Consider the following 24,784-nt stretch of genomic DNA (forward strand, 5'->3'; position numbering starts at 1 on the left):
ATGCATTCGTTATGCGCACGTTACACGAGTCTCGTTAAGGGCAGCGATTAGAGTAGAAAATTTTGGACTTTTGACTGATTTAATAGATGTAAGAAAAAAGAATTAAAATAAAAAATAAAAATAAAAATAATAAATAAATAAATTAATTAATTAATTAATTAATTAATTCATTCATTCATTCATAAAAAAATTAAAATCCGACTATTCGTCTAGTTGGTTATGTTGCTGCCTATGGCAACGCAGTCCGCGAGAAAGAAAGGACTTTACGCGTATATGATAAAATATATTGTTTAGTAGTTAGTAGATTGGATAGTATAGTATAGTAGGATTGGTTAAAAATGTTTATGGAGAGGGGAGTCAGTGGCTTAGCTATCGGAAATACCGTACGCTAAAAGCATTGACAGCTTCCGATCCAAAAACAAAGGGAGGCGGAAGATCAAAGGAAAGGGATAGGTGGGCTGGGGTAGGTGGATGAGGAATGAGAAAGAGAGGGAGAAAGAGGCTCGAACGACAAGGCTTGAACGATGAGGCTTTGCTCGTATCAAAGGGCGGAGAGGGCGAAGGGGTCGTTGCCTGGCGCGGGAAATGCTAGCGCGTGAAAGTGCTGGAAGAAAGCGAGCTAAGGGGTTAGCTACGATGAAACATCGGCTTGAGCGGGAGCAGCAGAAGCAGCAGGAGCAGCAACAGCAGTCGAAGCAGCCCCGGGCAGCTGACCAATGACATCTCGGAGAGCTGGGCCCGAGGGACAGAGAGATCCCCGAAGTCCCAATCGAAGCAGCGGCGGCTCGGAGGACAACGGCTTCGGGCGGCGACCCCGAGTTTCCGGCCTCCAGGAGCACGCGGCCGTCAACCTGGACCAACGAGCCCGATTCACCGGCAGTTTGCAGAATCTCGCTCGGGCTCCGTCACTCGTACCACCGCCCGTCCCACCACGTACGCCCCAGGTGAGGCAGCCCCGTCAACGCGGCTGTGCTCGGCCTCTTCCGCCCCTGCCTCCGACGGTCCAGCCCTCGACGTCTCAGCCACAACCGCAGTCGCAGCCGCATCCGCAGCCGCAGCCGCAGCCGCAGTCGCAGTCACAGGCGCAGTTGCCGCCGCAACCGCCGCCACCCCCACGGCAGCCGACGCCACCGCCACTGCCCCCCGAACGCTCGTGTGCCCAGGTCCAGGATGGCCAAACTGCCGCATCCGAGGCTCCGAGTCCGGAGGAGCCTAACCAAAATGAGGAGGAGGAGACGGCGGAGAAGACCGAGCTCACGCCCATCCTCTTCGCCAGGTGCAATCCTAGCGCCGGCTCTTCGAGACATCCTCGCGACGAGGATGAGACCGCCGCCGAGGAAGCAGCCGTCCAAGGGACGAGACTTAGGCCACCCCTGGCAGGCACAGTCGCCCTCTCCGCTGACTCGGGCACCGGCGACACCGCCGACAGCCTCGAGGCACAAATCGACGGATCGCAGCATCGGGAGACGCCTGCCAATACCGAGGCCAAGGGCGAGGCCGACGAGGTCGCCGATGACGAGAAGCTGAACGAGCTCGAGAAATTGCGAGACCTGGACCAAAGACTGCCTGCTGGAGAGACGCCGACTCTAGAATCCAAGTTCTCGAGCGCCAAGGGAAACAAGCAGCAGGTCAAGCCCTTCACCAAGGCGAGCCTCGATAGACTCGAGAGCAGACACGTGCAACTCGTACGGGACTATGGCTTCCAGCCTAAGAGGAAGACCTCCGTCGAAGATGGCGGTGTGCTGCCCAACAAGTTCGAGCCTTTTCCCTCGAATCTTTACGGCCGGCCCCTCGAAGAAATAGACAATTTCATTTACGACGAGGTCAGTGTTCATTATTATTACATGCCTCACTTCCGCATTCTTCTCTTGGTCCGACTGAATTAATTTCCTTACACCGACGACATCGACGATTGCGATGTATTTGTGCAATACGAGTATCACCTTTGCTCGTTATGATGGCTAAGTGAGACAAATAGTCATCCCCGCTCCAACTCATTATGACAATTAAACGTGTGAAAGCGAGTGAAATTTAGCCATCCCTGTCCGTCCCTTTGTAGATTTCGCGATAAATATGAATTTGAGTCTCAAGGTGGCGATGTTCATTTACGAAGGTACCATATCACTTTTAAATATTGCAGATCATTGATTATAGATGTTTTGTGTAATAATATATTCAATGCTGTAGGTCGCGATACGTTCTTTATTATATGAAGACTATTGTCAATTACGATATTCCATCGCTAAGAAATAAAATAGAAATTTTGACAAATATCAATTAGTAAAAAAAAGTGTATTGGTTCTCGGATAGCGAATAGGTAATTATTTAATACAATTTAAAATAATAAATCGAATCCTCGCGGTCAAATCTTTATTTCATGTACCGTAATTTAGCAATGATTGATAAATAATTTATATAAAAGATGGAATACATCGATAACTTCTCATCTAATGCAGGTTTATGATTCCGTTAGGCAAGTTTTATGCATTTTTGTGAACGTAATATACCCTCCTCTTCTAATAAAAATGCATCTCCGATCGATTCATAGAACGCAGCAATTTCCAGGCAAGTTGATAATAATTTATTATTAAACATTAGTTCCATTGATGCGGCATTGTATAGAAAAACATCGTATTTTCCAGATCTCGATAATATACGGGAAATAAATGTCGCGTACGTATTAATTCTAGTACCTTAGAAACTGTGAACTTGCAATTCACTTGCCCTTACCGGCATTATGCGTTACAAGCTTAATTTTCACTACGATGCAAAATAATTTCTAATAACCGGGCCATTATGTAATAAGACATCGACTGGGATATTGGTGTGCGGCTTAAAATTTTAATGAAAATAAAAATTATTCGACATTATCTAAATTCATAGACGGAAATAACAACAACAAATTTGTTACTCATTCATCAAAATAATCTATGAATTCCAATTTATGAATGTGAAAAGCAACTATTAAAAAATGAAATCCTACAAATTTATAAACAAAATTCTTTTTATTCCACCAATCTGTCTTTATACAAATAAATACTCGTGTAATCATTACGAGCTAATGTTTTCAATTATTAAACAGCAGATTTTTGTGCTAATAACTAATTTTAAATGAAAAAACTAATTCATTATTCATTGTAAAATTTATTTATATTTTTAATTAAAATCAGGCGACATATGTACGTTGTCAGGTCTACTAACTTCTACGTTTGTTAGAGAGATTTTAAATAAATCCAACAGAATTAAACGAATTACTATTACGAAAATACTTAAACAAGTTTTCGTATTCGCTTAACTCTTACACTTTATTTATTATTTGATTAGATGATTTATAATGTAAATTTATTTATCGTCAATCCATTAGTTTCAAATATAAGACGAATAGAACTTACAAAGTAATAAATCTCAAATGAAATACAATTTGAAATGTGTTTTGCTTCATGTCGATCAATATATTTAAATAGTCGATAACATCTAATATTTTTACTTCGTGAATACATCAAAACTATGCTATCTTATAATCAATTATATTTGAATATTTTTCAGTTTTAATATACTTTTTTACAATTTTAATGAAGAAAAAGTACAAAGTACAGTTCGGAACCACTGGCAAATTAAAAAAATATTCATAATAACAATAAGTTTTTATTTTAATCGATGATGAATTCTAAATATTGAAGTATTTTAACAGTATCTTCTATATTTTTTTTACATTAAAATATTTTAGTAAATTTATAAATTCGATGTATAGACTACTTCTTAAAACATTCAAGATATAGAATCAAAAGATAATAACGTAGAAAAACATTTACGATTCATGAAAATTTCCTATATAAAATTGAAATATCAAGATATTTAAGACTGTTTTTATTAACCTACGTAACCTCAAAACATTTTCTTTGACTTTCAATACATGTGTATATATATATGCACACATATAATATATATAAACATATATATAATATATATACACATATAATATACATTATATATATATATATATATATATATATATAATGTATATTATATGTGTATATATATTATATATATGTTTATATATATTATATGTGTGCATATATATATACACATGTATTGAAAGTCAAAGAAAATGTTTTGAGGTTACGTAGGTTAATAAAACAGTCTTAAATATATTGATATTTCATAATATATATATAATGCAACAGCCAGTCTATTGAATTAAACAAGTACTTAATTAATATTTAAATTGAATATTAATAGTAATATAGTCATAAAATCGTTTTTTTATATTTTTATATTTATTTTATTTGCGCTAATATTTATTTATTAATCGTTTAAAATATATTATTTGGAAAATTCCGATTCTAATTATAATAGCAGATAAAGTAAAAAGAAAATAAAGTAATATAAAGTATTTAACCAAAATTAATTTTATTTTAATATTGCTGATAAAAATTAATTTATCGACATGACGATTTTTACAATTACATTGCTTAAATTCTTCAACATTCCATAGAAATTTTAATTTTATATAGTACTTATTAGATAAATAATTTATCAATGTGTATATGCTTTATTAAGTGCAAAATTTTTAAATTAATTTACTTTGTATCGAATTGATACGAATTTTTGTTGTTGGAGTAATTTTTATTTACTACCTTGAACAGATGTTAGCTTTTTTCATTCATATTTTATTATCCATCGAAGACTACACGAATTGAAATAAACTGTATATGGTAAAAAGGATATGTAAGATTACGTTATATATTATTGTTAAAAAATAAAAAAAAAGAAACCAAAAGTAATACTCATTAATTGTACGACTTATTAATAAACATTTTCGAAATACAATACGAGTTTTTTTGCATTAGAGTGAATTTCAAATGCTTGATTACATTGGAATCAGTTTTATTTTAAAGTATCTTTTATACTATCTGCGTACTTATCAAACACTAGCTGTTTTATTATCTTGGAATATTCGTGACTCGTAAATAGCTTCTTTACGATATTTCAAATTATGTCTTTACTATAATACTTCCAATAAAACTTTTAAGTATTATAACATAAATTTTCTTGAGGCTCCTATTATTCGTAAAATTATGATTAACATTATCCGCAATAAATATTTCTTTAAATGCACTAACATTTAAAAATTTGATATACAATGTGTGGTAAAAGGTAATTTTTAAAAAAATACGTACAAATATAAGAGTGCGATAACATTTAAATAAATTAAATAAATAGAACAACTTCTAGTGACTCAAGTATCTTGTTGCCGCGAGACAAAGAAAATCCAGCTTGAAGTAATGGGAAAGTGATGTTAGAGTAGATCCAGATTTCTTCAAGAAAAATGTGTAAGAAGCGTTTTAGCAAATAATGTACTAGTAGAATCTGATATATAAAAAGGCATACAATTTTGAGGTTTTTCTACAGAAATTTCTACCATTATAATATAATATATATATATATATATATTTATTAAGTAGATATAAAGTTATATTATATTATATAATATATTATTATATTATTATATTATTATAATATATAAATTTTATTATTATAATATAATAAAAAATAGATATAAAGTTTTTATACGACATATGAATATAAAACAAAGCACAGATATATTTTTTATTTAAAAAACAAGTAATCATATAATATAATAAGATTGTCTTGATACATAAAAGTATGTCTGAAATGATAAATCAATGACATAAACATTTATCGATAGAAACATCAATAATAAATAAATATTCTTTAATGGCTTGTGTAAGATTTTACAAAATTTAGATAAAATATTAAGTTTACCGATCATTATATTAATATTAAATAGCGAAATAACAATCAAAAGTCCATCGTTATTATTTGATAAGGAAAAAAAGTTTCATTTAACTTTCATTTGAAAAAATAGGTAAAATATAGGTAAAAAACTACAGCATCTGATTTTAATAAGAAAGCTTTAAAAGTATATAAGAAAAAATTGAAAAGTAGATTTCTTCATGGAATAAATATGTTACATTTAAAAAAAAAAATAGTACATAGTTCCGAAATGTAATTAAATCTAGTTGATTACATTAAATGTAATATGCAATTGTATATAGTGGAGTTTCGCAATTGAAGTTATTCATTTTTTTGTTACTGATTTTCATGGGATGTCTATGGGAAATCTTCATTCTCGTAAAATTGTTAATATAGCTGAAATATGTTTTTATAGAAATTTTCTATTACCGCTATTTTCATAAAACACTTATTCTTACATTTTTCTAAGACAATATTTATCATTTTATTTGTTTAGTATTTGAAAAATATTTATTAAAAAACAATATTTTAAGCAAATAAAAGAAATTGTTAGGATAAATAGTATATATTTATTATATATTTATATAATATATATATATATATATATATATATATATATAAATATATTTCATAGAGATGCTTTTCCAAATGTAACGCATTAATGCATACACAGATTTCTATACATTTTCACGCACGCACGCATGCACGAACATACCGGTCACGCACGCATACACAGAAATACAGAAATACACAGGCATACATATTCACTCACTCATTCACACACACAAAACATTCACAGAGAGAAAGACACACAGGCATACAAATACACATTCACACACATGCACACACACACGCGCGCACGCACGCACATTCATACGCACAGTCGCATCCGCATAGAAAGACATACGGACATACCAATACACGCGCACGCAGAAAGGAACACATGCATACAAACACATATACACACATATTCACGTATATTCTCAATAATTTAATGAAATGACAAATGAGTCCCATGATAATTCTGTTATTATAATAATATGTACTTTTAGAAAATAAACTTATCTGTACAAAATAAATGTTTTTAATTTTCATATAATTGATTTTATAATTAACTGTTGCGAAAACACATCTAGTTAAAGAATACTTTAAAATACTATTATTATATAATTATTATTTTATGAATATAATTAAAAATGATCGAATTAATTATAGTGTTATAGACCAATAAAAATTTAACTTATTTTAACTTATTTTTATTATGTATAAACAATTATGTCTGCTTTTGTGTGTGTGTGTGTGTGTGTGTGTGTGCATGTATATATATAATATATATACTTAATATATCAATACATTAATATATATATAAATGGCAAGTCGAGAATTTCGTCGTAAAAAAATGTCAGGCCAAATTGAATAGAGAAGAACGGTAAATGAAGTTATCATTGTTTCTAAACTCATTATTTCGACTTATAAAATAATATTTTTTAAAAGTTCAAGATTATATAGAACTTTATGTAAGTAGAAAAGGGTGAGCCGACAAAAAAAATTAGAATGATAAAGCCGTAACTTATACAACGAATCAAATCACGATTCGCATTTGCCAAGTTACCTTTTAAACAAAAAATGAAAGTGAACAGAGTAGAAATAAAAACCTAAAAAAAATTCATCTTGGAAAACCCGCTGTAACATATTGCAAAAGGAAAAGGAATGAAACCACTAAATGATGAAGAGATGGAGAACAAATTGTGCAGAAAGTTCAAGTCTTTAATAATAATTGAATAGTAATTCTTAATAATTGAATAGAATAGAATTTTTATCATTCTGATACGTTTGCAGTATTTTAAATTTTAATGGTATTCTTCATATAAAAGATCGATTTTACACAAATATTTCTTCATTAAACGTTAAGGTAATAAATATAGAGTCATAACTAATGTTCTTCTATAGAAAAAGATTTTTTTATTTAAAAAATAAAAGGCCTATCGTATAAGAAAACCTATTTATTAAATCATTTTTATAAAGCAGATCAGAGTTTATGATTTCAATGAGTAAGCCTAGCATCAATTTTACATTAAAAAAAATTTGATAATTAATACATAAATTAAAAGTATTAAAAATAAAAAAATTCTCGTATTAATTACTTGTATTTATTAGATAGAAAATATATTAATATATGTACGAATATTAAAATTGTGTGTATTTATGAAAATAAAAAGTATATACAATAATTCAACTGCGACTACAGACTTTTATATAACTAAAATATTTTTTATTTGCATAAACATATTTAACGCATTTTTATTTATTAAGTAAATAAAGTAAAAAATATTTCATCCTTTCTAAATTGATTACAATTTTAGTATTATCATTTTATTTACTTATAATGATCATTTGAAGGATCAACCCCGTTGACATTAAATACCTTTGAATATTAATGATGTAATATAATATCTATTGTTATATAAAAATACATTTTTTAATATATATATTACAAATGTATATATTACACCTATGATATATATATATATATGTACTTTTTTTTAATAATTTGGCAAATACATTCGAAACTAGTAATTATTAATTACATCTCATATCTTTAATATATTCATGTTGAAATCCATCATTGTTTATTATTAAATTCATTATTTAATTAATGTTTTTATTATATCATTCAAAATTCATATTAAACGTATCGTTATAAAATAGTGTAAAATATAAAATAATAACTATTTTTTTAACTAATTTTTAAACATAATTCAAGTACTCGTAAATTTTTGAAAATTTTAAATATTAAACTTTTATTCACGATATACTACGGCAAATTTAGCTTAAGTCAATTTGATTAATAAATAAAAATAAAATTAGCAAATTGTACGGATTTTCTATTAATTGCGTATAACATATTTAATGTAAAAAGTAATATCAATTACATAAATAATGAAAATTATCTTTAATTTATCTTTAATTTATTAACGCTGGGCAAATCTTTTATTGATATTAAAGAATATTAAATATAATAATTTGTGAATTTATAACTAATGAAAAGAATAATATTCATAATAATAATATAAATAATAAAATATATATAGAATTTACATATACCTAAGCAAAACTGATGACAAATGTTAAGGACCAAGCAGCCAAGTTTTAAAACATTTGATTTCCTATTGTTGGTATCTCATATAAAACTCGAAATTCTTTTATAACAACTATTTCTAAACCTTAACGTTATGTTAATATTAATCAATTATATCTCATATAAAATTTATTGCTCACATAAATTCGATATTATACTATACCACGGTTAAAATAACTTGAGATATCAGTTAATTTTATCCAGGTTAAGTTATAAAGACTTGTAAAAATAAGCCGAATAAAAAAAAAATTATTTCCAAAAACTCTTATATAGGAATGTAATTTGATGTTAATGCAAAAATCGTAACTCATAAAAAATTTCACGAAGAAAAAAAAACTTATTACACTTTTTATATTATGATAATATGTAGTAATAATCAATAAATTGTTGGTCGTTAGAAAATTAAATTAGTTCAACTGACTGAAAACAACTCTACAGTGGCTCCGTCGTTCCCAGAATCCTAAAGTCACCGTTTCATTTGAATTCTATGCATCCCGATAACGCAATGGAATGAATTGTACCACCTCAGGCAAATTGGTACGCCAACCACTCTGGATAATTGCGAAATTCGTGTGACTTACATGCACATATCCTACATTCACTCTGATTTCATTAGACGACTTTTCACACGTGTATCGGGCCACTATCTCTCGTTGATGCAAATTGATGCAATTAAACAAAGTCATTCTGGTGAGAGAGAGAGAGAGAGAGAGAGAGAGAGAGAGAGAGAGAGAGAGAAAGAGAGAGAAAGAGACCGGTGTTGCCGCTGACCACACAGCGTCAAATGATAAAGTGAAATGAAGTCTTTCCAAAAATCCACCGGTCTTGGCCATATTTAATGCATAAATGAACTGCCGATAATGTATTTTCTTTAATATAACAAGACATTGCTGCATTATCCCCGTTAATATGTCAAATAATGCCGTGAAGTTTAAGAGTTTTGTTGTATTTTAAAAGTTCTATAATTAAATAAGAAAAATAGAAATAGTGTGAGTCAATTTTATATATTAAATTCAAACGTAATGATATAAAAACTGCAATGGTGAAAATTAAAGGCAATATCTTCTTTTGAGAGATATGATTATCTCTAAGTAATTAAGTTTATTTAATTATTCAAGTTTAGTTATTGAAATTAATTTTAAATAATAATAGAATTTTCTAATCTTTTAATCGCGAAGCTTTCTCGATAAGATATTAGAAGTTATTCGGAAATGAAAAATAGAAAGCATTCTATTATATGTATATGTATATAATATGTATAATTTGAATTGTAAGCATTTCATATAAAAATTAATTTAAAAAAAAATTTGAATATGAGCTTAAAATATTATTACAAAATGAAAGGATGAATATTGGAACATTGACTTTCGTTAATTATGAAATTTGTGGATGAATATTGGATGAAATAAAATCAACGTATTATTTAAGGTAATAAAAATAAATTTCTAAAGTTAAAGTAATGAATGTATGAAGTAATTGGTAGTTCTCGTATAGCATATGCATATATCTCCTAAATGTTGAAAAAGATAAATCTGTTTTAAAAACTGCTAAACAACAAAGCACAAAGAAACTTTAACACACACTGCATAAATCATGTAATCTACAATTTATAATACTAATTTATAAAACATAGACCATTCTAATCTGTATTATTTACATAGATGACTATTATAACGATACGTGTGCTTTAATAATAATAATAATAATAATAATAATAATAATAATAATAATAATAATAATAATAATGAAAAAAAGATGCAAAAGAAAATGTTTTATTATGAAATAAATAATTATTTAAACTCTCACATCTGTTTACAAATGTATAAGATTTTTATAATGAATGCCCCTTGTTATGAAATTCTGAGCAATGATAGAAGCCAAAGTAATTTGAATAGACTTGAAAAAATAAGTATATAAACTTTTAATATTTAATGTTACTACATTTTGATAACAATTTAGTAAAGAATGGCAAACGAATTAGTCATCGATTATGTCGACTAACTCGACAAAATTACTCACCAACCATACCCATTTCTAAATTATAAAATAACATTTTTCGGATACATTGTATGACATTATGTAAATGATGGAAACTTCTAATAATTCACTCCCCTTCAATTCCTACTTTTCAAGTGAATAAGACGAAGAAGTCTCCTTTCTCGGCGAATCGGATGCACTTTACAGTGTAGTCATACTAAACGATCGATGCGAATGTGCTCAAGCGCAAATGCAGCCCAGCCAGAGAGACTTCTGCGATATTTACGAGTATAACTGCAAAAGTTTTCGCAACTCCCACGCCTCTGGATCTCTTGAAACATTGCGTTGCGATTTCTCCGTTGCCTCTCAGCTAGGTTTACCGCCTCCTCGACGAAGCTCCTATCCGCTCGCACACCCTTTTTCTTACAGGTGTTGCGGAGCTTTCGCCCCGTGGCTATTAATTATTTTCGCATGACAAAAGTTCGTTTGCTCGACGGCTGATCTAGCTGGCAATGGCCGTTGTCTTACGAGCTCTGGCAACTGCCGTCCTTCAAAACTACACGTTTTTCTCTTGTCAATAAGCTGTCGGCGATTCGTCAGCCTTTTCCCTCACTCTCTTCCCACGCGACTGTAGCTTAAGTACATTTAATAGCTTGTGACTAGATTAATAAGTAAAACCTTCTACCTTACAAGTAATACTTTGTATCAAATATTATTTATTGTCATTAATTTTAACGCTACTGGCATTTAAAATAGTATTATGCTATACCATAAATTTGTGAAAAATTATCGTTTTATTATCTACACTCGCACTCGATCCTTTCATCTCTTATACTTAGAAGTAATCGGGTATTGCATATCGATCTTTACACTCTTGCCATTTTGCTCCGCACACAAATAAATATTTCTACTTACTTAGTACAAATAGCTTACTTCCAGTTCGACGAGTAACAAATACAATTTAATCCAATGAGAAATTTTAATTTTTATATATACACATTGTGTCGATAAATTATAATACATATATTATGCTCGGTTAAGAATATTATTTTCTACATTCTCATTTAAATTGTATATATATATATATATATATATATATATATATATATATAAGACCCTTACAAATAAAATAAAAATAAAAAAAAAACAATTTTCTTATCGTGGATAGTGTAATATACATCCATCTATAAATATAATTTAATTACATTTACAGAGTAGAACTTGTAATATATGATAGTATAAATTATGAATTTGACATACTGATTCAATTATAAAATACGTTTTATTAAGATAAAAATACTCCTTTCACAATTTATAATACCATTAAATTACATTCTCTTAGTTACCATAAAACACGGTAACAACACGAAAACAACCACAACTTTTTTAAATAATTACATTTTACAAACTTTTGTTTCTCAGTTTTCATTCGAGACCGAATCACAGTGCTAATAATAAAATTTTGTCTAAGTTAAGAAAGCAAATCAATTTCATTTTATTCTGTACAGTGAGAAGATAAATATGTGCATTGAATTAATAATAATTATCACCAATGTGACTAAATTAGGCAGAAAAGGGCTTTAATATTTATAATAAAGACTATAAAGCGATCCCATTATTAGAAATGCAGAGAGATAAAAATTATAAGCATAAAGAAGGAAAAGAAAAAAAAATATGAAAAATAATCAGTGCATTTTGTAATATATTTTTAAAATGTCAGACATTCATGTACATGTATGTATGAGTTGCAATGATATAAAATTTTACCCGCACGGCTAAAACAATAAGTCAATTTAACAGAAGGAGAATAATAGTCGCGTTACTTCGCTCGATGGTTCATTGTCCAAGAAGTAGTGAATACGAAACCGCATGAGAAAATAGACACGATAGAAAAAGCTGCATAAACTTACTCCCTTTTGCATCTCACTTTTTTTCTTTATATTCGATCTCACTTTTCTCAGTTCAACGTATTTATACTTCTTTAATTTTTTTTAAAGAAAAATTATGTGCGAATAACATTTCTAATTCCTCGTTATATTTCCGTTAATAATTTTCTCGTGTAATAATAAAATAAATTTTTAAAATAGTAAATTTATATGATAATATACTTAACTATTGTGGCATAAGCTTCGAATGTGGAAAAGCGTAGAATTAAATCGAAGGTATAAATCGAAATTCTTAGTATTACTAATGAATATTACGAATAAGACAATAACTATTCGAAGGGAAAATTTTGAAATCGAGACAATTGATTTATAGAAATAAATTAGTGCCTCTTAAAAGTATAACCATATATCTACGTAACATGCGAAGAACTGTTTGTAAAAAAAACTATGCAGTGAAAAAAATAGTGGATGGTAAGTTTAATAAAATTAAGTATGTATTGTTAGAGAAATGCAAACAGAGGCTTTTTATACATTTAATCGCGTATAATTACTTTTAATTATGTGATTGAATATTCATTTGAATGAAATAAGTACGGGCATTCTCTTTTGAGAGATATATTATAAGAAAGCGTGTTTGAATACTTTTCATGGTTTTTCCTTAAACTTCTGATTAAAGAATTTTTGTTTTTAAAACCAGCTGATGCTACTATGCCTTTGCTTCATTATGATAAAGTTATCATCTGGCCTCGTAGTACCTTATGGAATCGATTTTATACAACAAAAAGTACTTTGGACGCGTTTTCTTTTTTCTTTCTTTTCATAAGAAGCCTCTCTTATTCCGTCACTCTTGCATATACTTTTCAGATAATTTCAATGTTATTGTTTATCAGACTAACATAGTTTTCAAGTAGGTTATCCTAGTGACGCAAATCTAGATTTGTATATGACATGACTAATTGTTGTTGAAACTTGGTGGTGTTTGGCCGATCATATGATTGAAAAATTTCGATTGAATATAGAATTTTATATATTTGTATAATCTGTACAAAAATATAATTTGTCTTTCAATGTATTCGAAAACTCCGAAAATTATCATCTAACACGATAATGAGAGAATTTCCTTATTTTGTAAGTATTTATTGCTGCTTGCTATTATATAATAAGTTTATTGTTGCTTTCTTTTTCATTCATGACATTTTAATAATTAAAAAGTTACTCGTTAATATTTTCAAAGAATCAACATATCAGCAATAATAATGTTTTCAAGCCAAAAGAAGTATTAAAACTGGCACGGTACTTATTTTTGCATTATTATTAAAAAAAATATATTATTTTAGTAATACAGTTATGTCACCATCGTATTAAATCTGTTGTATGTATTATTCACGTATCTCTATGCAATTAATAGTAAAAGTAAAAGGTTAAGATCGTTTTTTAATTATAATTTTCTTCTCTTTGTCTTACAATGTTCATACTATTTAGAAAGAATTTTGAGACATAAATCTATTACATATTACATATTTAGTGATATTACCATTCGGCTTTACAATTGTCAAAGTAAAAGCAATACGATACGTATTACGAGAATTTGAATCAAATAGCTAAGAAATCATGTATTTTACAATATTATCAAAAATATTCATACAATATAAATAATATAGTCTCTTAAATTCATAGTGTTCTACGGCAATTTATCCATAAAATTTCTTAAAAAGAACGTAATATAATTGTGGATGCAAATAAGGATGAAAGAATATGATACGTTCGAACCAAATAAAGTAAAATAATTTATAAAAGCAGCTGGTTTAACGTACTTAATATATTGAAATTAGAAACTGATCTTTTTCGTTCATCTTATCGTCTCGTGTTTATTACTCTTATTCATGCACAGACACATAACGAGAAGTAGAAAAACATGAAAGAACACAAAAACACAAAAACAACAAAAACATAGAACACGAAGATAGAGCGAGAGGCTTATTTTTTTAACAATGCCACAGTTAATCCGTAGATTTTCACAAGCGTGGGGATACGAGTCGACGATACTTTGTCAGCGTCGTGCTGTCGCCTTCTATTTAATGGATTGCGCGACATTAGGTACGCTTGAGCACGACTTACGAGCGATATATTTGTTTGATTCTTATCAAGGTCAATTGAACAACATGTTCTGACGAGTTGCTTTATCAGAATGACAATTAATTGTCCTTTTAGCTGGATTTACGTATCAATTACATTACGTGAGCAGAGCAAAAATATAAATATTTACGTTAACGAGTTAGTATCGGACAACTAATACATGTATATATATATATATATATATATATTTGGAAAATATGTTTCGTATTGTAAGAGTCTATTACGAGAGTTGGTCAATACTTTTTTGTAACTTATAATTTCGTTGTGTCGCATGCTTTTGTAAAATGAGTCATCGATCACCTCCTTACAGAAGAAAAATAGTCGAGTGCAAGGAATGAATGGCTGGAATAGTCTTATACCGCAAACTATTTATAACGATGCATTTCTTCCAAAGCATTAAAAAAAGTTGTCTTTAAACTTAATAATATACAATATGGATAAAACGATGGATTAAATTTATCTAATGTAATTCGATATGCGTGGGTTTATAATTTAAATGTAATTAGTTTTTATTCAAATCAATAATCAATGTTAAATATTCGAATTCTTTTTAATATTATATATTAAATAAATATAGACACGATAGTAGTCGTATGTTATAATATAGAAGAACATAATTTGTTTTGTCTATAAAAAATTTGACTTTTTCGATTCATAAAGATATGCATATATATATATATATATATATATATATATATATATATAATAATAATAATAATAACAATAAAACAGTATCATCTGCAAATATGTCTATTAAAAATAATACTTTCGTACTTAATACCAAATGCTTCATAAAACTTCAATGAAAATCCAATTAAAAAATTATATCGCTATTTTCTCAACTCCTCTTACACCTATACAATATGTAATTAATTACAAATTGTACAATTCAATAGCAATTTAATAATAAGCAATACGACGATGATGCCGTAAGCAAATACATTAGAGAAAAATGACGATTTATAAGACGCCGACTTGACTCGTACTATAAAATCAATTGAACACGCAAATGAAATGTCACGTTGCAATATGCAATACATTTATTGCAACGTGAATTTGTAACATTAAATTTCGGTTTTAATTTTATATTATTTATATACTGCATAAAATTGCATTCACAGCTATTTTTCATATGGATATGAAGATTGTTTGTATAGAGTAGTAATCAAGAACTTCGCGAGGCAGGAGTTTGAATAAACTAATTTCACAACAGGTGCATGAGAAATTAAATAAAAAGCAACGTTAAGAAGAAGAGAAAAAAATACAAAAAATAAAAAAGAAAGAGAAACCAAAAGAACATATCTCGCATCGCATGCAGAGCGTATTCGTGAATAAAACACGTCATCGATTAAATAACCGAATAAAGATGAATCTGCTTTAGTGTAAGAAAAAAAAAATACCGTAGCAATATTATGACTATCCCCTGGCTATAATAATGCACCATATTATGATCCATATGTTTACTTTTTAATTATCCACTATCGTCGCACACCTCGCCGCATTACGGTCCCGTATTAATAAATATAATAGAAAGAGGACCTAAAGAGCGAGGCGTTGATGACCGCAGAGCGTCAGAGTGCGCTTCGAAAATGGAAAAGGATGCGTGTCACCGCACTGCAGGCATAGAAAAATATCGCCTGACTTTTTATAACCAAGACTGTGCATTTATGAGCGCGAATGAGTTCACGCATGCGCATAAGAAAGTATTTATATGTACATATACGGCGTTTTACGAGCGAACGCATAGTGATTCGTACGATTGATATGCGAACGCGCACACTACTACGCGTACATTCGGTTAAACGCATTTATTTTTATACTCCTGCGTAAACATATTCCTTTAAAGCTAATAATATTTCATTAATTTTAATTGGCGCTTAAGCTATTGTTATATTATGTAGGGGCTATGTAATCTTTTGACCTGGAATTTGTGCAATTTTTAACTTGCATAATAGATTTTCAGTCGTATTAATTCAACATTAGATTTAGGTGGCTTTAGGCTTGCTATTATAAAGAATATAAATTATCGTGTCTTCTTCATCATTAATTTTAATTATTCAAAATTAGCATTTGGTTATTAATAATGCTTGCTTCAAATATTCACAGATATATCCCTCGCTATCCCATTAGATTATATACATTTCTAACTACTATTAAACCTAATCCCTTTATTGCATATTTATGATGAGAGATGATATTGGAATAAAATTTTTCAACACTAAGAGAGATTGATGGTTAAATTTCTCTCCAAAAGGCTCTCCAAACCTATAAAAGATACGAATTAATAAAATCTGTCTGTTAAAAATACATTTAAGGAATTCTCGATTACGAAAATTAAGCGAGACCATTGGGCATTCGTACGAATTTCCCGTGGCAAGCGAAGAAGAATGACCAAAGGGTGATAAAGACGAAGCTGAAGCAATTGAAAGTACGAAGAGAAAATAGAGGATAGAATGAGAATGGTAGATGAGAAAGAAGACTACTAATCGTTCAATTTACGACTTAACTGTAAGCGGGTCATGTTTGATGACTTTACCAAGTTTACTGATTTAATAAAGTTAACCATTGAATTTCATATAAAGCGGCATGTGTGCATGCGTATATGTCAAGTTTTTAATTGTTCGACTTCGCATGCAAAACTTACAAATCAATTGGTAAAAGGAACATTGAAATTTCAATTGGGTATAAAACAAATTCTTATACTAAACGTTAATTACAGTCGTCTTTGTACATGTTAAAGAGAAATTAAATATTACATTTTACGTTATTTGCATGTAAATTATGCATACACTGTTCGATTCAAAATTTTATATATCGCCGGGATACAGCACACTCACTCTTTAGTTAAAATCATCAGTAGATAATCGAAATATTTTTCGAATCAATTTTTCTATACAACTGCTAAAATATCATTGGATAACATATATACGAATTTAATATTAATATTATCCTTGATTAAATAAAGTATATTGTATATATATAATTCCTTCTATAAATATTATTTCAATGTGATTGTAAAATAGTACAAATATAACGATAAAAAATTTATCATTATAATTTTCAATGAAAATCCAAGTTTAAAATGTAATTATTTAATGATCTTGATGTTTTACTCGAATATTAACTATAAATATCTAAATAAACATTATACATCATTAAGTTCATTCTACTTTATCATTTATAATATTGTTATATTTTGTTTTCAACAAATATTTTCTTCTGATATTCATTTATTTACATTAACCTTTGATTTATTATAGTAAAATAAATTATTAACGAGATTCGTCGTAAAATGAAAATTCTCAATTTAAATCAATTTGGTAAATCTTTCTCGATTTATTAAAAAAATAGCCCACATATCTTCTTACTGAGAAAAAAATATTAATGACATTTTTTCAGTAAAAGTTTCAACCAATTTCATAATCAAATAAAGTTTCATAATACGTTTGCATACATTTCATGACTTTTAAATTTCTCTTTCGATACTTCATTCTAAACTACCTGCATTACTAAGTTGAGAATAATAAAAAATTATTTATTTCTCATTTATTGATTTGGTTCTTAATAACACTGATGCTTTTTAATGAAAAATACTTTTAAAAATTATAATGAAAATCAAATTAGTATGAGAAAAAGAAAAACAATTCTTTTGAAATCCAAATCCCAAGATAATTAAACATTTATGTTCGATTAAAACGCCAACTTATAATTCATAAATAACGAATAATATGTAAGTCATATAACGATCAAATTTTATTTAATAATAGACTCACAATATTATTTCATTTTGCTGTAAAGATGATTTTTAAATTAAGTAGCTTTACATTAAAATTTACGTGTCAAATGTTGTATGACTCAAAATAAAATCCATACATTCCTTCAAAGCACTTACAGTAATTTCATAAATTTAGGTTTATCTATAAGTTACAAGTTGATTCGTTTAAATTACGTTTTATCTGACAATTATAAGGGTATTTTTTTACAAATTTTATACCATCATTACTCTGTCCACCGAAAGGGAAATATTAGAACTTCCGTATCTGTAAACGTATCTGTAAAAGAATTAATCATAGACTCGTATATTTACATACGTACCATCAAAGCGATTATCCGCGCAATTGATTATTGTTAGTAATAACATCGATCTTCATAATTTGCACAACGTTATAAGTCCATTTATTAGCGATACTCTCCATGAACATTGGAATATCTTGATTAGCAAGTCATATAATCTTCTCGTTATTAATAAGTTATTTTAGCTCCATCCATACTCAAAGCTCATACCCTTGCCACTGATAATTAAAATTTTTCTCTATTTTCGCAAACTAACAAGTGACTCTATCCCTTCCATCCAACCCTGTTGACAGTTTCACGCAATATGAGGGTCGCGCGAGTCCGCGCATATTGCTCCGGTTATTAAAACCGCATGTACTTGCTGTCGACGTCGTCCCCTCACCCGTACTGCCTCCTCACCTAACACCCCTTACCGTCCACCCTCCAATTCCTCGTCCACGTACACAACGCCAACTATTGCCCCACTTGCGATCCTGTATACGAACAGCGAGAGGAAAAGGAGGCCGAAGGTCGTCCGACTCACGCCCTAACCGTTCGAGAATTGTTGTTGTCAAAGTCGTTTCCCTCGCTTCATTGCTTTGCACAATACTTTATGTATCTTCGACACTCGTTCAGAACAAAAATTTCAACTTTTCGAATTTTTTTGGGTCGTTAATGCTGGGCCGGCTATCCGAATTCCCATGTAATGGCTTTGCAATGAAATTGTCTTATTCCGTACTTGAACAGTGAGTTAAAGTGAATTTTCAGCCATTTCGATTCCAATGTACGCTTTAATCGTGGCATCTCTCGAATACCCCGAATGCAATTTTCGTAAACCGGCTGTATAATTGTATAAGAAAAGTCTTTAGATTAATGTGATTATTATTCACGCTATGGGAAAACAACGGCAAATAATTATGTAAACGCTATCCTGAACGATTGTAAATGATTAGCTACACCATAATTAACGACCGTTTATCCGTACAATTTCCAATTCATATGGTATGATACTCGCTTCCATTTAAAGTTCGAAGTCTTTTTCTATTTATAACAGACGTGTTCTCCGGTAATGAAGGTTGAGTCGCATATCAGCTAAATCTAAGATAAAATAGGTAGCAAAATCAATGAAGACAAGGGCAAGATGTTAATCGAAAGATCCCTGCAATCTGTAGGGCGCTCAGATACCCCATTGGTTCGCATGCTTTTGTAGCGATCTTCATTGCTTTATAAATGGCCACTAGATCCTGTTGTTGTTGAGTATTTAAATTCACTTTTTAAGATCACAGCTCATATGGTCACAGATTTTAATCATTTTCAAAATGCAAGGACTCGCTTATTGAGTTCTGGAATACAGGTAATCAGTTGGTAATGAAACTTGACTGATTAACGGCACAATAATAATTGCCCTCGTAGAAGATGATCTTATCATTAAGAGTAGACTCAAGCTTAAACGAGAATGATGGATTTTCGATCATTAAGCGCAGAACACTAGAGGATGCCACGAGTCACGCTACCACCTCTTCAACTCATCACTTAGAACGGAATACGCGACCGTTGCAACTATAGTAGTGTTAGCCGAATTGGTTGAATGTTTTAGCATAGAAGGCATAGAGGGAGATCGTCGAATAATCGAGAGTCCATCAATTGACGTAGAAACAAAAAAGACGAAGCTTCGGCCGATGCCTTTAGAGCTTTTACAATAAAATACTGTATGAGCTTGTGCAATAATATTTTATATCAATGTCAATTGAGGATTCGCTAATGAAGCACTAAGATTTCGAATTATCGAGAATTTGTAAGTGATATTCATCGGAGATGTATTAGGATGGTGAAATTAATATCAAGTTTACCAATGGGTGAGTTTTCGACTTGTATAGATACACGGAAGATTGTAGACTTGGGCTTCTTCACATTGAAATAACGTCGCTTTTACTTAGCAGCACTCGACTATTACACATCCCGATCGATACAATCATTCATATATTAATGCATACATAAAAGTTCCTGTATAATGTGTGAAAGGGCAATAATTGTTGCTATTAGAAACATTTCTTCACTGCTTAAATTATAAGTTTGAATCAAAAGATTTATAATAAAAGAATTCTAATTTACTTTTGATTCGTAATATATATTTTGTAATTAAATTAATTATTCAAAAATGTATAACTACGATTATTGCTGAGCTCTAAAATAATTTAATTTTCAGAAAAGTTAATAATTTCAATATACGAAAAGAAAATCTAATAATTAATTTTTGCCTTCATATCTATTAATTTTTTAATTATTATAAATGATTTTGTATCGAATTCCATTAACTACATCAATAATAAATATTTAATATACTTTTTTTTTTAATAAAATTCGTATATTTAATTTGATGCGGGGACATTTTCAAAAATAATAGTCTTCTTTTTTTTGTTTTTTGGTTTTTTTTGTACAAATTTAAAACTATTATCGATACATAACAGAATAAATATTTTTTATTAAATCACAGATATTTTTAATTTACTGATCTCAGTGTAAAAATTATGGATTCTGAGTAAAGGGATTCACATGGTTGCATTCGAGTACTAACTGCAGCCAAAACTGTAAAACTAATTATATTAATCGACTGGCCAGCCAATGATATTAAACTGATTAAAGTTGATTAGAGTTGAACTTTGAACATCCTCGAGCCTATAATATATAGGCCAAACCACTATTATCTACTACATTATGCTATATTATTGAATATTAAAATGAATTTTCTTTGCGTATAAATTATTAGATTACGTAACAACAATAAATTCTTCACGTTCTTTGACTAGCTGATGAACGATAAATAATCTTAATAGATTGCAATCCGTAATCTCTATAACGTTATGTATAATAACAATAATATTAACACTTGTTAAATTTCTACGAATCTGCATAATGAAAGTAAAATAATGAAAACATTATAAAAGTATATTAATTGAGATTCGTTTGCCAGAGTAAGGGAGATTGATATCTGCACATGTGATATGAAATAAATTAATTTGATAGATTGTTTGTCACTATATTTGAATGTTGAATGTCAACAGAATTGTCAATGTATATTTAAGCCGTGACGAGCTTCCCAAAAATACAACTCATTTTTAATTATTTTGACGAGACATATAGTATTTTCAAAATTCTAATATTCAAAATTAATAAAAGGATAAAGAAAAAATAATTCATTGTGTCATTTATCTATTAAGTACTTATAAGTAATTGTTAAAAAATTATGACTTGAAAGTACACTTTACAAATAGTAGTAACGAATATTATTATTGAATATTGTTAAATAATTTCTTTAGATTTATTTCTTTTTTATCTTATTTAATTTTACTTTAGTTATTTAATTTTAAATAAATGATTATTATGAAGTATTTACTTATTACATGAATGAAGGATGAACCGAATAATAAATTTCTTAAAAATTTGGTGACAATTTATCCAGAGTATAAGTAATAATTTTTAAAATTTGACAATCCCCTTTGTCTAATAAAGTTAGATTTTTTATATTCAAATTTAAGCAGTATTCTATTAAATTATCGATAAAGTATTAAAAAGTTTTTTTTCTTTTAAGTAATTTAATTACATAATAATGATCGTATTAAAATAGCCTGACAAAATATATATTTAATATTTACATGTAATATTAAATTACCAAAATATTGCAGACCTCGACATAATGCCAAAGTAATAATTATATTAACAAAACTCGAAATCACGAATCTAACCTAAAAGACTTTTCTAATTTACAAAATAAATTATTATATGATTTATTAAAATTATTGAAAGATTTATTAAAAGCCACAATAAGATTGTCACGTAATTAGCATCATTGAGAAAGCTTAAATATGTTATTTTTGAAGATTAACATTTTTGAAAAATATAAACGTTCGTAGTAGCCTATATTCGATAACTAATACAATCACAAATCTAATAAATTATAATTCTCGGGAAATTTCTTAGAATATTTATGTTTCGTGCTTGGGCAGATTGAAATTAATTTCCATATATGTGAAATTTTTAATCAATTTCTTATATAATAATACATAAGTTTTCCATTAAATTAAAGTCTAATAAGCCTGATAAGCGACTTGGTGACATAAAATATAAATATAGCATCCCAATTGTGTTCATTTAATTGCATGAAATTATAAATATGCTACTTTTAATAGTATTACTATAATTTAGCAGACGTGAAGAATTTGAAAACTCGGCAAATAGTAACACAAGGACGTCGCTTAATCCTACTCCGCACCAAATCCATTCGACTCCTTTCAGCACCTTCCTTTTCTCAAGCTCACCCAATGGCTATTAATTATTCAATTCTTGGTTGCACAGCATTTATAAACGTTATATTTCCTTCAATTAATATTTTAAGTCGATGGCTTTGTTAGTTAAAATTTATAAAAATCATGAAGATAAATAATGAGAAGTGGAAGAAATTTAAAAGGAGAATCTTACCGAACGGAGTTCTAATGGCACATTACACTAGAAAGGATTCGGAGTACAGTAAATGGGAATTTTAGGTCGAAAGGACATACAGGAGATGTGTGTATGCAGGCAAACCAACAGTGAAATTATAGTCGCAAATGTCGCCCCAGTCGTTTTTAAACCTTTCACTCCGACCCTCCGAAATCCTGCTCCCTCTCTCTCTCTCTCTCTTTCTTTCTCACCATTTCCATGCATAATATGTATACCGAGTAAGAAATGTGAATATTGGTAAAAGTTTGTAAAGGAATATTTGAATGTTTCAAAAACTGACAAGAAAAAGGAAGCCTCTAGAAACGTCTTCCAACCCCGCTTACACTGCATCAAAAAATCCTGTCCCCTTTAATCTCTCATCGTTGTTATCCCTTTTTTTTATCTGACACTTGCGTGTACAGATGAGCACATTTGGTAGGCAATGTCGTGTAAATTACATTTGATGGTGTATCGATAGATAAAATCAATCGCTTAAGGAAAATTTGTTATTAATTTTTTAATATTTTTATTGCTTCGTCAAATAGCTATGAGTACTAAGTTAATTAGCAAAATTATTATATTTTCATCCATCATACAGGGCTCACTAAATTTTTTTAATCCAAGAAATTATCTCCGCAAGTATATTAAAAACATTAAACATTAGATATAAAATTTATAATCTTAATTGTGCATATGTACATCGATATTATTTATTACGCCTGTAACGAATTATAAGAATATTTATAAGCAATGATGAATCCCAGGATATTGGGATTACTAGGAAAAACGTCTTTTTTTTTAAATTCAAACTATTTAATTAGCTACATTAATTAAATTTTCTTCTACGATTTCACATCATTCTCGTTATTACGATTACAAAACAATATTTTTTGTTTTTTGTTTTTTTTTAAGGAGATTTTTTTGTGAAGCACACTGGCACATCTATCGGAAAAATTTCGAGTTAAAAACTTTCTATTTATCATCGTATGGAATAATTATTTCGAGCAGTTAATTCCTCAATCAAACACCTCTATGCTACGCATTTCATCTAATTGATTAAATAGATACGCCACAATTTTATCTTTTCGTCGAAAATTCAGCCACCTAGCTTAATCATAGAAAATCGTAAAAAAATATTAAATTTTCAATCCTCATAATAATACGGTTTGGCTTTCTAATTCAAGTTTTGCTTTGATTCGCGCACTTTAGCAGAGGGGATAAACAAAAGTTACCCATACTCGAAGTAGCGAGCCAGCCAAATTAAACTTCAAAAGTATAGTAATTATCTCATCCTTTGTCCCCATTTAACTCTCCTTAAATCGCAATGTCGATTTTTTTA

The 24,784-nt window shown here is 29.4% G+C and overlaps 2 protein-coding genes across 2 annotated transcripts in view; both read left to right on the top strand.

Moving 5' to 3' along the window:
- Nucleotides 1-716: 716 nt before the first annotated feature.
- Nucleotides 717-1,886, top strand: LOC105366066 (formin-like protein 3). The gene has a single exon (XM_011504379.1). The coding sequence runs from the start codon at nucleotides 717-719 to the stop codon at nucleotides 1,884-1,886; it is 1,170 nt and encodes a 389-aa protein (XP_011502681.1).
- The window catches only part of LOC105365993 (sodium channel protein 60E-like), a 131,877-nt gene continuing 108,675 nt past the window's right edge, over nucleotides 1,583-24,784 (top strand). The window contains exon 1 of the mRNA XM_011504293.1: nucleotides 1,583-1,823. The gene's annotated coding sequence lies outside the window, so the exon portion shown is untranslated. The remainder of the gene's footprint in view (nucleotides 1,824-24,784) is intronic.

This window comes from Ceratosolen solmsi, unplaced genomic scaffold, assembly GCF_000503995.2.
Source record: "Ceratosolen solmsi marchali unplaced genomic scaffold, CerSol_1.0 scaffold25, whole genome shotgun sequence".
Classification (NCBI taxonomy): Eukaryota; Metazoa; Arthropoda; class Insecta; order Hymenoptera; family Agaonidae; genus Ceratosolen; species Ceratosolen solmsi.